We start from the raw sequence: 12,704 nt of genomic DNA, 5'->3' as shown, positions 1-12,704 counted from the left end.
AAAAAAAATTTTTTTTTTTTTTTTTTTTTTTTTTTTTTTTTTTTTTTTTTTTTTTGTCTAGGCTTATTTAGGATTAACAGACCTGTCAGCTCTTGGCTGTGTAGTAGTATGAATTTTTTTGGACACATACATGTGACCCCCATCAGAGTCAAAATGGAGAACATGCCATCTCCCGGGAAGGTTCCCTAGTGCCCCTGTGTAGTGAGCCCCTCCCCTGAGTTCCAGCCCCAAGCCATGGCTCTTCTTCCTCTTTTTGTCTAGGCTTATTTAGGATTAACAGACCTGTCAGCTCTTGGCTGTGTAGTAGTATGAATTTTTTTGGACACATACATGTGACCCCCATCAGAGTCAAAATGGAGAACATGCCATCTCCCGGGAAGGTTCCCTAGTGCCCCTGTGTAGTGAGCCCCTCCCCTGAGTTCCAGCCCCAAGCCATGGCTCTTCTTCCTCTTCCTGGCCTTGAATGCTATTTTCATGTGGTTCCATGATGTGCATAGCCTTTGAGTCTGGCTTCTTCCCCATTTACGCACGGGAGAGTAATCTGTCCTGTGGAGTTTCCAGTTGTTTTTTCCTTCGTCTTTGCTGAGTTGTTTCCATTCCATGGTGTTTGTCCACTCACCAGGGGAAAGACATTTGAGTCATTTCTACTTAGAATTATGTTGTAAACCTTCACTTTGACCTTTAAGAACATTATTTTCCTTTTTAATGAAAACAGAATTTTAATTAGGCATGTGTTGGGGCAGGGGGATGTACACGAGTACAGGTGCCCTCATAGACCCACAAAGGAAGTTGGATCCTGTGGAGCTGGTGTTATACCCTGAGATCTAAACTCCAGTCCTCAACCGCTGAGCTGTCTCTCCAGCCCCTAAATGTTTTTCTTAGCAAAGTGTGGTAGTTCATGTCTGTAATCTAGTCATTGAGAAGATGAGACAGAAGGCCAACCTAGGCTACATGGTGAGACCCTGTCCAAAAAAAAAAAGGGAAAAGGGAAAGGGGGCTGGAGAGAGATGGCTCCTTGGGCCCTTGAGGGTTATATAGATGACTTTATTGTCGTCTAATGGCCCTCTGGGCCCTATGCCATGTTATCTCAGGGAAAATTCCTTCCTGAGTTCACCCGGTCATCTCAGCTTACAGAGTAGATATCCTAGGCGTGGGTCAGGGCATCTGCTGCATTTTGCTCTATAGGTAGGCCAGGCTACTTGGGCTAGGAGATGGTCAAAGAGTCATTGCAGTTTACAAAAAGCAGGCATCACAAGCAGAAGTTTAGATATCTGTCACACTTGGTCTACACTTTTGGTAGACTAATTAGACCAGGTGTTTTATTAGGCCATTTGACAACTTTCCCATTTTCTTAGTTTCCTGACTTTATCAGCAGTTAGACAAGGTTAGTTAGAAAGCATCGCAGACTTTCAAGATGTGACAGAGCAATAAAACATCTCAAGGTAGTGAAAACATCACGGAACAAAACACCAGTGTGTTATGGAACTTCACAGGGTTGCATTTCAAGACATCTTCCTAGTGAATAAAACAAGAGACGTCAAAGCCTAAGCTCACAAGCACATTGTAGAAGAATAGAGTTTGGTTCTAGGAATACGACTTCTCACAAATACAGTTTCTACCTCATATCTCGAGTACTAAAGCTTGAGAAAAACAAATACTCAGATATTGACAAATCCAAGTGCCATGTCTTGCTCAATTCCTGATAGGAGGCTGATTTGCTCAGATAGAACCAGGAGTGTCATCAGAGGTGACTTGAGCTACATGGAGGCATAAGGCTGAGCTTCATCATGTTCCTACAAAATATGCAAGGGGAGAAAGAACCATAGGCATCATGCATCCCTTAGCTGACCTGCAGCATGTGCAGAGGTGCATTTGAGCCCAGCCGCTGGACAGTGGCCTGGGAGGGGAACATGGGGTCTGCCCTCTAAGCAGAGGAGAAAGAAAATGAAGAGGTGCGCATTGGGCTCGGCACCTTGCTTTCCTTTCCAATCTGGCAGCAAGTACCTGGTCCTCCTCTCTCCCCATCTCCTATCACACATGGCTGAGGACAAAGGGCTGAAGGACAGGTAGAAGCTGAGCCATGCTTCTAACTACAGCTTCCCTAGTTGTAGAACAAAATAGTTCCATCTTGTATCATTATTGGAAGGGTTAGATAAAATGAATGTGCATGTGTCTGCAGTGTTCAGTAAACAATAACTTTTAATTGTAGTGCCAAAAAAAAATAAATGAAGGAACAAATAAATACTTTGGTCATACTAAAAACAATCAAGAACTGTAGAAGGAGCACACAGCAGTCTTCTCACGCAGTGAACGGAGGCTAACCAGACGGTCCTGGGAAATCCACTGAGATGGAGAGAGGATGTGGAAGAGCACCAGAGCATGAACTTTACACATATGCACATATGTGCCTTGTGTGCAGTGCAACTGTCATAACATGCATGTAATACTAGAATAGGTTATATATGATACATTTATGATCATTAATATCAGTAAGGGTAAGATTGTATAACTAGCAATGTTAAACATGACATAACCTACTTCCATGTCTTCACATATAGTAAAGTCAGCACAATGAGATGGTTTGTGGGCTCTAGATGGGAAAAGAATTTCTATCAACTTTGGATAATTCAAGTACTGTATTTCTAAAAACACTACGTGTTTAAAGCAATAAACATTTTACCCTGTTTTATTTTTATGCTTTTGAAACCGGGTCTTACTATATAGCCCTGGAACTTGCTATACAGACCAGGCCGGCCTCCAGCTCACAAGAGATCCTCCTGTCTTTGCCTCCTGAGTGCTGCAATTAAAGGCATGTGCCACCATGCCCAGCCATATAAATGCAGTTTTAAAAAATTAAAAGGCCGGGTACGGTGGCGCATGTCTTTAGTCCCAGCACTTGGGAGGCAGAGGCAGGCGGATATCTGTGAGTTCGAGGCCAGCCTGGTCTACATCGTGAGTTCCAGGCCAGCTGGGGCTACAGAGAGACCCTGTCTCAAAAAAACAAACAAAAAATTAAAAGTAAATAAATCATGCTAGAGCTGAACATGGCAGTACATGCCTGTAATCATAGCACTTGGGAGGTGGGGACAGGAGGATGAGGAGTTTATTAAGGCCAACCTCAGCTACATAGCAAGTTTGAGCAGTGTGTGTATATGTATGTGTGTGCACGCATGTGTGAATGTGTGTGTAATTCTATGACAGTATCACACATACAAATTCTTATAGCCAGCCTCACAGTCAGGACAGAGAACCTTCAGTCACACACAGCAACAGTCACATCTTCCACCCAGCTCTGACCCAAACCACCAGTCTGTTCCTTCCCACTCCCATCTTCATTCCCATGCTGTCTGAAGAACTTTGGCACTTGGGACCTGAGCAGGAATCGAACCCAGGGCCTCCTGTGTGCCAGGCGAGCACTCTGACCAGCGAAGCTGCCCCCCAGCCGTCAAGAACTGTCAGTCATTGTTCAAAAGATTAAACTGATTATAGTGTGCGGGGTGTGTGATGCGTGTGTGCATATCCCACAGCATGTGTGTAGAGGCCAGAAGACAACTTGTGGAGTCAGTTTTCCCCCTTTCACATTCCTGTGGTTTTGGGGATCGAACTCTGGTTGTCAGGCTTGCACAGCAAGCCCGTTACCCACTGAACCATCTCACCAGCCATTCTTTAAGGCAGATCTGCTGTCAGAAGCTTCTCATGGATTTCCTTCATCTAGGATGTGATTGTTTTATCTTCTTTTCATTCTGGCATTGACAGGGTCGTGCTCTGTAGTCAGCCTAGCTTTGGACTCACAGTCCTGCTGCCCAGCTTCCTGAGCACTAGAATCGCAAGTGTGTGCCACCGTGCCTGGCTTGGTCTCCTTGTGTTGGGTTGGTACTGCCTGCTCATCAGTTTCAAGTGTCCGGAACTGATTATTAGAGTATTTTCAGTTGCAGAAGCAGCTCAGCCTCTGAATTATATTAGCAGTTTGTCATCAGTGGCCTTTTCACATTTAAATTACTGAAGTTTTGTTTGTTTGGGGTTTTGTTTGTTTGGTTCTGGTCTTTTTGAGACTGGGTCTCCCTGTAGCCCAGTTGGTCTGGAACTCACTTTGTAGACCAAGCTGGCCTCCATCTCACAGAGATCCATCTGCTTCCTCCACCTACCTCTGCCTCCTGAATGCTGGGACTAAAAGTGTGCTCCACCTCGCCCAGGTTAAAAAGAGGTTTTTAGCTTTCTAGGTTATAGTCTTCCCAGATGCCCAGGCTGGAACAAAATGAAAAAAAAAAAAAGTTTAAATCACTACTGGGTCTGTCCTTAAATTCCAAGATTTAAGCCTGCTTCTTTTCTACCATTCTGTTTTCTGGTAGGTTGTTTTTGTATAGATTGTTTTTTGTTTATGGTGTCTCTCTATACAGCACAGGCTGGCCTCAAACTCAAGATCTTCCTGCCTCCACCCCATCTTAGAATTATAAATGTGCACCACCATGCCTGGCTTGAAAACTTTTTAAAAAGTACTTGTGGCCGGGCATGGTGGCGCACGCCTTTAGTCCCAGCACTTGGGAGGCAGAGGCAGGCGGATCTCTGTGAGTTCAAGGCCATCCTGGCCTACATAGTGAGTTCAGGCCAGCAGGGACTATGAGGAGACCCTGCCTCATAGAGAGACAGCTGTGCAGTTAAGAGTGCTTGCTCCTCTCCTTCTTCCTCTTTTGGTTTCTCCAAGCTGGCCTCCAGCTCACTATGTAACCAAGGACATTAGACTTCTGTCCTCCCACATCCACCTCCTGAGTGCTGTGGCTGCGGGTGTGTGCTACCATGCCTGGTTTATTCAGTGCAAAGGACAGAACCCAGAGCTTCCTGCTTGCCAGGCAAGTACTCTACCAGATGAGCCACATCCTCACCCCTTCATCTACATTTTAAGACAGAGTATCACTCTGTAGCCCTGGCTGGCCTTGAACTCAATATTGTACATCAGACTGACCTTGAATTTGTGGCAGCCCTGCCAGCTCTACCTGGGATTACAGGTGTAGGGCACCCATGCCCAGCTTACAGGTGTAGGGTACCCCACCCGTGCCCAGCTCTACCTGGGGTTACAAGTGTAGGGCACCCATCCGTGCCCAGCCTGAACTCTCCTCTTACACTGGATTGCCATCAAAATGTCAAAGCAGTTATAGTTTTATCCGGGCATGGTGACACATGCCTTTAATTCCAACACTCAAGAGGATCTTTGTGCAATGGAGGCCAGCCTGGTCTACATAGCAAATCCAGGCCAGCTGAGGCTACACGGAGACCCTGTCTCAAAAACAAAAAAAAAAAAAAAAAAAAAGTTTGTTTTATTCTTTTAGCTACTGAGAAACCCCAAACTGCATATTTTTGTGACCTCTTTAAAATCTTCTCTTCCATAGAACGCCTGACAGACAATCTCAGAGTTGGACAGACATCCATAGTTGCTGCTCAGATGTTTCTTTTTTTCAGAGTTTTGCTGCTAAGAATATCTCCTCAGCATCTGACCTCATTGTGGCCAATAATGGTCTCTGAATTGGTAAGTGCATGTATGTGTTTTAAGTAAGGTTGGAGGTCTTAAAACTCCTTTTTCTGGGCTGGAGAAATGGCTCAACAGTTAAGAGTACTAGGTGCTCTTACAGAGGACCCAGGTTCAGTTCCCAGTACCCACATGGTATCTAACAACTTTCCCCAACTCCAGTTCCAGGGAATACAACAATTCCCTCTTCTGATCTCCACAGGCATTGTATGACATGGGTGCAATTCCATACATATAGGCAATATACTCATACACATAATAAAATATTTTGATGCTTTTTTCATTGTTATATACTACTCCGTATGTATCTAATTTCATCTGTAAGTTGTCAGGTTGATAGCACATAGTCAGTTCTTGGTTGAATAGAGAATATTTTCTATTTAATCTTTCACCTGTACCGTTTGTACAATTTAATGTTATTGCTAGTTTTCTTATTGATTTGTGGTGCTGGTGATGGAACTCAGGGTCTTCCTGCTCTACTTCTGAGCTCCATCCTCAGACTTACTAGTTTTTTGTTTTAATGCTTTTAATTTTTTTATTTTAGGCCTGCATGTATATAAGTACAGTGTTGTGCAATGCCCACAGAGGCCAGAAGAGGGTGTCAGACTCCCAGACACTGGAGTTCAAGAGGGTTGTTAGCCACCATGTGGGTGCTGGGAACTGAACCCAGGTCCTCTGCAAGAACGAGCACTCTTAACTGCTGAGCCATCTCTCCAACCTGACTAGTTGGTTGGTTAGTTGGTTGGTTGTTTTTGTCTTTTTGAGACAGGGTCTCCTTGTAGCCCCAGCTGACCTGGAACTCACTACGTAGACCAGGCTGTCCTTGAACTCACAGAGATCTGCCTGCCTCTGCCTCCCAAGTGCTGGGATTAAAGGCGTGCGCCACCACGCCTGGCACGACTAGTTTTTTATAGAGATAAATTTAAGTAAATGTGATCTCTGTCAAATAGTACCTTGAATGTACATTTTCTTTTTAAGATTCAGACATTTATACAGCTTGAAGAAGATCTGAAAGAGGAAGACGAATCACTGAGGTAAGTGGCACGCGGCCTCTGTACCAGGTATGGGGTGGTGGCACGCGGCCTCTGTACCAGGTATGGGGTGGTGAGGGTTAGACATTGCTGTGGGGTGTAGGGCTATTGTGTGCTGGGGAGATGTGAACAGACACCTACTTACCCCAGATGGGGAACCAGTGACAGACCAGACTGAGGATTCCACCAAAGTACAACTTCGTGAACCAATCAATTTTACTGAGGTTCTTACAGGAATGTGGGTGAGGGGTTACTTACAGGAGCAGGAATGATTCAACAACAGCTGTGTCACCCAAAGTCCACCCAGCGTGAATGGCAGCTCAGGAAAGCTGGAAACCTGGAGCGGGGTGCAGTGTCTCTTCCTCCAGCTGCTCAGCTGGTCTCTGACTCTTTTAGGCACCTTGGCTGAACTTTGTCTTCTAGACAGCTTGACTGCTCTGGGAGTGTCCCTCAGTGGTCCTTGGGGCTTAAATATGCTTGGGAGGGAGGGGCCTGGTGAACCTGGTCCACTTCAGGGACTTGGTGACTTGAGTTGTTCACCTCCTGAGCTGACAGATCTTCCCTGCCCGGAGGGAGTATTTTGCCTTCCTTTGTAAAATCCTGTTGTTCACACTGCCTTCTTGAAATGCTTATTAAGAGGCCAGTTTACTACTGTGCTGTGCTGTTGAGCTCTTGGTGACAGTTATTTCAGTTGCTCAGTCCCATAGTCATTCCGCTCTGGAAGAGAGGACTGAGGCAGGTGGAAGACACAAACACTTGAACCCAGGCCTGAGAGCAGCAGCCAGGAGTGAATTCCACTGTGCCGCTCCCCTCCCCTCTCCCCTCTCTCCCCCCTCTCCCCCTCTTGCTCTCTCTCTCCCTCTCCCCCCTCTCTCCCCCTCCCTTCTACCTCCCCTCCCATTCCTCTGTCAAAACTTTAAGACTAAAACGCTATTCAATTTATGGAGAGTAGCCAAGTGTTCTGACCCTCTCCATTCCCACATTTTAAAGCTATCATTTTAAATGCTTAAGTAATTTCTATTAAACCAACCTGTTACAATAAAAGGTTCCACATAATACCAATACAGCTTCTTTGGGAGTAGAGAGTCTGTTATGGATTTTCTATAAATCAACTGGGGAACTTTCTAATACTCACGTAAAGCAGCAAGATCATAGCTCCTGTCTGATCAAGTGTTGTATCAGAAACATAACTAAATCAAACCATTCAGGTGGATTCTCTCAGGGGTCCACATGAAACCAAAGTGTGTAAGGATTTAGTTGGTTTCATTTCATTTGATTCCTAAAATTTAGGAATGAGCTCTTTGAAGGTTAGGATAGGTCCCAGTTGTACAGGGGCTTTGAACAGCAGGCATTATTTAAGTACATAAAGAATGAACAAGTGAGCTGATTGAGGAACGGCTTTAAGAAAAACCGCAGCCCAGGCTATTAGTTACTCTTTTCCTTTTTGTGACCAAATACCTCACAAAAACCAACTTACAGGAAGAAGGGCTTAGCTTGGTTCATGCTTTGGGAATGGTGTCCGTGGAGACAGGGAAGGTGGGGCAGCAGGAGTGTGATGCGGCCATGCGCACCGCAGTCAGGAAGCAGACAGAGGCGAGTGTCGGTGCTCACTCTCCCCTCTCTCCTCTCTCCCCTCTCTCCCCTCCCCTCTGTCCCCTCTCTCCCCCCTTTAGCTGGTTGTTTTCTCATTATGGAAATGATATGTTCCCTTCCTGTTCTCAACCACCGAGAGACAAGAGAGGACTGGTGGGCTCACTGATCAACTCTAAATCTTTTTCTGTAGTGATTAAATTTGATCATAAAATCCCAAGAACTTTCCTTAACTACTGTAAAATAATAAAGTTATTTTCAAATGAAAAAAGGCCAGCTAGTCTTTCTCTGTCTCTCTCAGTCTCTCTGTCTCTCTCTCTCTCTGTCTCTCTCCCCCCTTAGAGAAGGTCTCATGTATCCTAAACTAGCCTCATAGGCCTGAGCCACTGTGCCTCATTTATGCCATGCTGGGGATGGAATCTAGGGTTTTGTGCATGCCAGGCAAGCCCTCTACCAACATAAGCACCATATTCTGAAGATTTCTTAAAAGAAAAATGTGTTTTAAGGACTTTTCATAAACAAATGGACCATAGTAGATGTGGATGAATTTCCAGTGAAATTTTCCTTTTGAATTTATAGAAACAGCAACAAAATAAACAGAACCAAAGCTGACGGAAATGGACCTTTAGTTGGGGACGTCCCCCCAAGTGATCTCTCCTTGTATCTATCTGCTTGCAAGTTCTTGGACACAGCACTTTCTTTCCCACCTGACAAGATGCCATTATTTCAAATGTAAGTCGCAGGAGACCAACACACCCTTTAAAAGCAGGTGATCTTCCTTCCCTTCACTTCACTTTTCTTTCATGGCCAGTGTGTGAGAAAGCCACAGCTAGAGTTTCGAGTGGCCTGTGAGGCAGCTTGGAGACCAGGTTTCGGATTACTCCTAAGAGCTGAGGTTTCATGAACTTGGCTTGTGTTCATATGTGCGAACATGTCTCTGTGGAGGATCAGTGTCTTTGTCGTCTGCTGAGGTGGCTTTTGGTACGGAATGCTTGTAAGATGGATCTCTGGTGGATCCTCACTGTGTGTGTAGACTGCGTTGTGCATTGTCTGTTGCAGTTACGTGTGCAGGCCTCTGTTGGGAGCACACCTTCCCGGTTCACATGGCCTCTCTGGCACACATTTCCCAAGAGATTAACACAGCTGTTTTGCTTTTAGGCTCCCGCCCAGCCCCAGAGGCTGCTCCTCTCTTTCCTGCCCCTACAAAGGGAAATGTGGAAATGTTTGTGGTTAAAATATTTGTGGAGGGGCTAGAAAGGTGACTCCATAGTTGAGCACTAGCTCTCGTTACAGAGGATTTGCGTTCTGTTCCCAGCATCCACATGGCAGCTCACAGCCACCTGTTCCAAGGGATCCAATGCCGTCCTCTGGATCTACAGGCACTGCATGCACATGGTGCTGTTACAGAGAAACATGCACACATAAATACACATAAATAAAATAAATAAAATAATAAAATTACATTGTGAGTTCTTTTAAGTGAATATCAGTAAGGGGAAGAAGCCAGTCTGAAAAGGCCACACACATTCTATTCCTGTGAACAACAGGAAAGGCAGAGCATGAGGTGACAGTGTAGAGGGAGGGGTAGGGCAGTGGACTGCAGTGATATCATAATGGTGGCCATGTCAGTGCACACACAGGGTGAGCCACACATAAACTGTAGACTTTGACTGATAATGGTATATAGACATAGGTTCATCACTAACAACAGATTTTACTATGGTGGTCGATATCCATAGAGAGGCTGTAAATGCGGTGAGGAGGGATATGTGGGAACTCTGTCCCCTTGGTTCAGTTTAGCTATTTGCCTAAACCACTCCAAAACTAGCCCATGGAATAAAGGAGGGTTCATGAGGACACAGTTGTGTACAGTAGTAGCATTATATATACTAGCCCCCAAACTGGAGACAACCCACGTGTCCTTCAGATACTAGGTGGATAAATAACAAGTGATAGAGCCGTGTAATGAAGAATCATTCAGCAGGGAGAAGTCATGAGATGCTGACACCTGCTCCAGCAAAGCTAAACCTTGAGACTAGGATGCTGGTTGGGAGAAGCCATCCTCTGAGGGACACGTGCTGCCTAATGACACTCACACTGATCAGTTAGCAAAATCTACAGACACGATGAAGATCAGTAGGTCCTGAAGACTGAGCAGTGATGGCTGAGGGGAGAGGGCTTTTTAAAACTGTGTTGATGGATATACAGTTCTATAAACATACTAAGCCACTGAGTTGTGCATATTAAACAGTAGGGTATGCAGTTATGTCAGTCAGACGGCTTTAAAATCTTTCCCATGAGCTCTGCTTCAGCCTGATCTTGTTTTCTGTTTCCCCTCCAGTTACAGGTGGGCGTTTGTTCCAGAAGTGGACACTGAAAGCCCTGACTTCCTGTCGGATCTGGAGGAGAATCACCAAGAATGCAAACCCCACACAGTTAGGATTCTAGAGCTTCTAAGACTAAAATATGGGGTAAATGTTTTCCTTTAAAAAATTATATCCGTGGGGCTGGAGAGGTATCTCATTAGAGTGCTTGCCTAGTGTTCACAAGGCCCTGGGTTCCCCAGCACCACATAAACTGGGTGTATTAGTGCATACCTGTAATCCTACCACTTGAAACGTGGGGGCAGTAGGATCAGGCATGGTAACGCACAGCTTTAATCCTAGCACCCAGAAGGCAGAAGCAGGAGGATTTCTGTAAAAGGAGGCCAGCCTGGTCTATATAACAAGTTCCAGGCCAGCTGGTGCTACAGAGAGACCCTGTCTCAAAGCAAAACAGAACAAAAACAAAAACCACAAACCTTCTCTCCTTAAAGCGTGAGATGGTTATAACTTGCATCTTTAGTTTCGTCCTCACCCATTGCAGTTGCTGGGAGCTAAACCTTCCCTGAAAACAGTCATGAAGAAGCCGTTTTTCTCCCCATGTGGCTCGGTGATTTAGAGTACCTGCTAGGCTGGAGGCAGGGGCCTTGAGCTGCACTGGGCTCAGGATGAAACCTGGTGTAAGTATTACAGAGCTAGAATTGGAAGCTGAGCCTCTGTCACCAGCTGGTCATGGGTTTTCTACAGAGCTGACCAGACAGCCCTTGCTGCTAGCCTGCATTTCAAAGACACATAATCAATACTTTTTTACTGTCTTGGGTTTTCTGCAGGCAATTGGTGGCTCTGATGAGATGAGCAGAAAGAGCGAATTTCCTCTTCTGCGCCAGCATTCCATTTCCAGCATCAGGCAGTTGATGCCATTCTTCAAGACTCTAAACTGTGCTTTCAAAACCCAAAGTCAATTGCCTGTGGATGCCCCAGGAGGACCAGTCTTGGAGTTTCTGGTCACAGAGAGCCCAGGTGTCTTAAGGCAACTGGAAGAATGTGTGGAATATGACTTTTTGGAGCATCCAGAATGTTAACATTCTGAGAAGATTGGTTCAGTCCATCTGTCAGTACTTCACTGCGGACAAAGGTCCTCTCTAAACAGGAACGGAGCTCAAACAACTCTACTACAGTTCAAAAGTTCATTTCAGATATTTTCTTTTCAGCCACAAAACACACCTCCCTTAAATGCCTTGTAAGATATTTGAATGGTATTCTGTGTTTCTTCCTTGGTTTATGTAATGAAAATAAAATTAATATATCATCTGACAGTAGCACATTATGTGTAATATGAAGTAAAATTTGAAGAGGTTGAAGTCCTTTTGTTTACCTAAGCAGATGTGCAGGCCTTTCTCTGTATGTCACTCAAAGTTTAGACAGATCATTATTAGGCTGGCGAGATGACTCAGCAGGTAAAGGCCTTGGGATCCACATTGTAGAAGGAGGGAACTGACTTTCACCAATTGTCTTCTAACCCCCGCACATATGCCATGGCACAGCTGTGCCCACACACACAAACAAAATAAACAAAATGTAGATTGAATTTTTTTTTTGACCCTTTTTGAGACAGGGTCTGCCTGTAGTGGAGCTGGCCTGGAACTCACTATTGTAGACTGTTAGGGTTCGAGAATAATTCCCACAGATACCCAAAAAGATTATACAAAAAATTTATTCAAGAATTTAAAGTGAAAAAGACAACAACCAAATGGCGGCTAGTCGGGCACAGACTACGTGAGCCAAAGATGGAGTCTGGCCCCGAACAATGGTAGGCAGGAGCTTTTATTGGGGAACTCCATAGAAACCCGCATGTGCCAAGCATCTTTTAAAATAATTGGATGTCCCCATATCCTGTGTACGGGGGAAGTCTTGATTGGTAGGGGCTGTCTTCAGGGCATTGGAATGTGCTGACTGATATCTTTTAAGGTGAGTTTTTGTTCATACCTATATTATAAGGCTTCTACATGTCTAGGCTTGCTTAATTTATAGCTTGGGAGGGGATAGCAACTGGAAAAATTTTCAATATGCCTAAGCTTGTCTGGGCTTGTCTAAAGAATCTAACCAAAATGGAGTCAGAGCATTCTGGCTCTTCATTCCCCCCTAGAGTTATGGCAAGGGTTAAATCTTTAAGCCAGTCAAATTACAGAAGCGGAAAGAAGTGGTTGGATGGCGCATTTAGGGCAGTGGAACCATTTCTAT

At 44.9% G+C, this 12,704-nt stretch overlaps 1 protein-coding gene across 9 annotated transcripts in view; it reads left to right on the top strand.

Moving 5' to 3' along the window:
* The window catches only part of Dop1b (DOP1 leucine zipper like protein B), a 126,254-nt gene extending 114,477 nt beyond the window's left edge, over positions 1–11,777 (top strand). For all 9 annotated transcript variants that reach the window (XM_029564873.1, XM_029564872.1, XM_029564871.1 and 6 more), the window contains 5 exons: positions 5,385–5,521; positions 6,500–6,555; positions 8,722–8,874; positions 10,484–10,613; positions 11,294–11,777. In XM_029564873.1, coding sequence (XP_029420733.1) covers positions 5,385–5,521; positions 6,500–6,555; positions 8,722–8,874; positions 10,484–10,613; positions 11,294–11,545 — 728 coding nt within the window. In that variant the 3' untranslated portion in view covers positions 11,546–11,777. The remainder of the gene's footprint in view (positions 1–5,384; positions 5,522–6,499; positions 6,556–8,721; positions 8,875–10,483; positions 10,614–11,293) is intronic.
* The last annotated feature ends 927 nt before the right edge of the window (positions 11,778–12,704 follow it).

The sequence above is a fragment of the Nannospalax galili genome, unplaced genomic scaffold (genome assembly GCF_000622305.1).
Source record: "Nannospalax galili isolate Female #2095 unplaced genomic scaffold, S.galili_v1.0 scaffold136, whole genome shotgun sequence".
NCBI classification, from domain to species: domain Eukaryota; kingdom Metazoa; phylum Chordata; class Mammalia; order Rodentia; family Spalacidae; genus Nannospalax; species Nannospalax galili.
The sequence above is the reverse complement of the archived record's forward strand: the minus strand, read 5'-3'. Positions and strand labels throughout refer to the sequence as shown.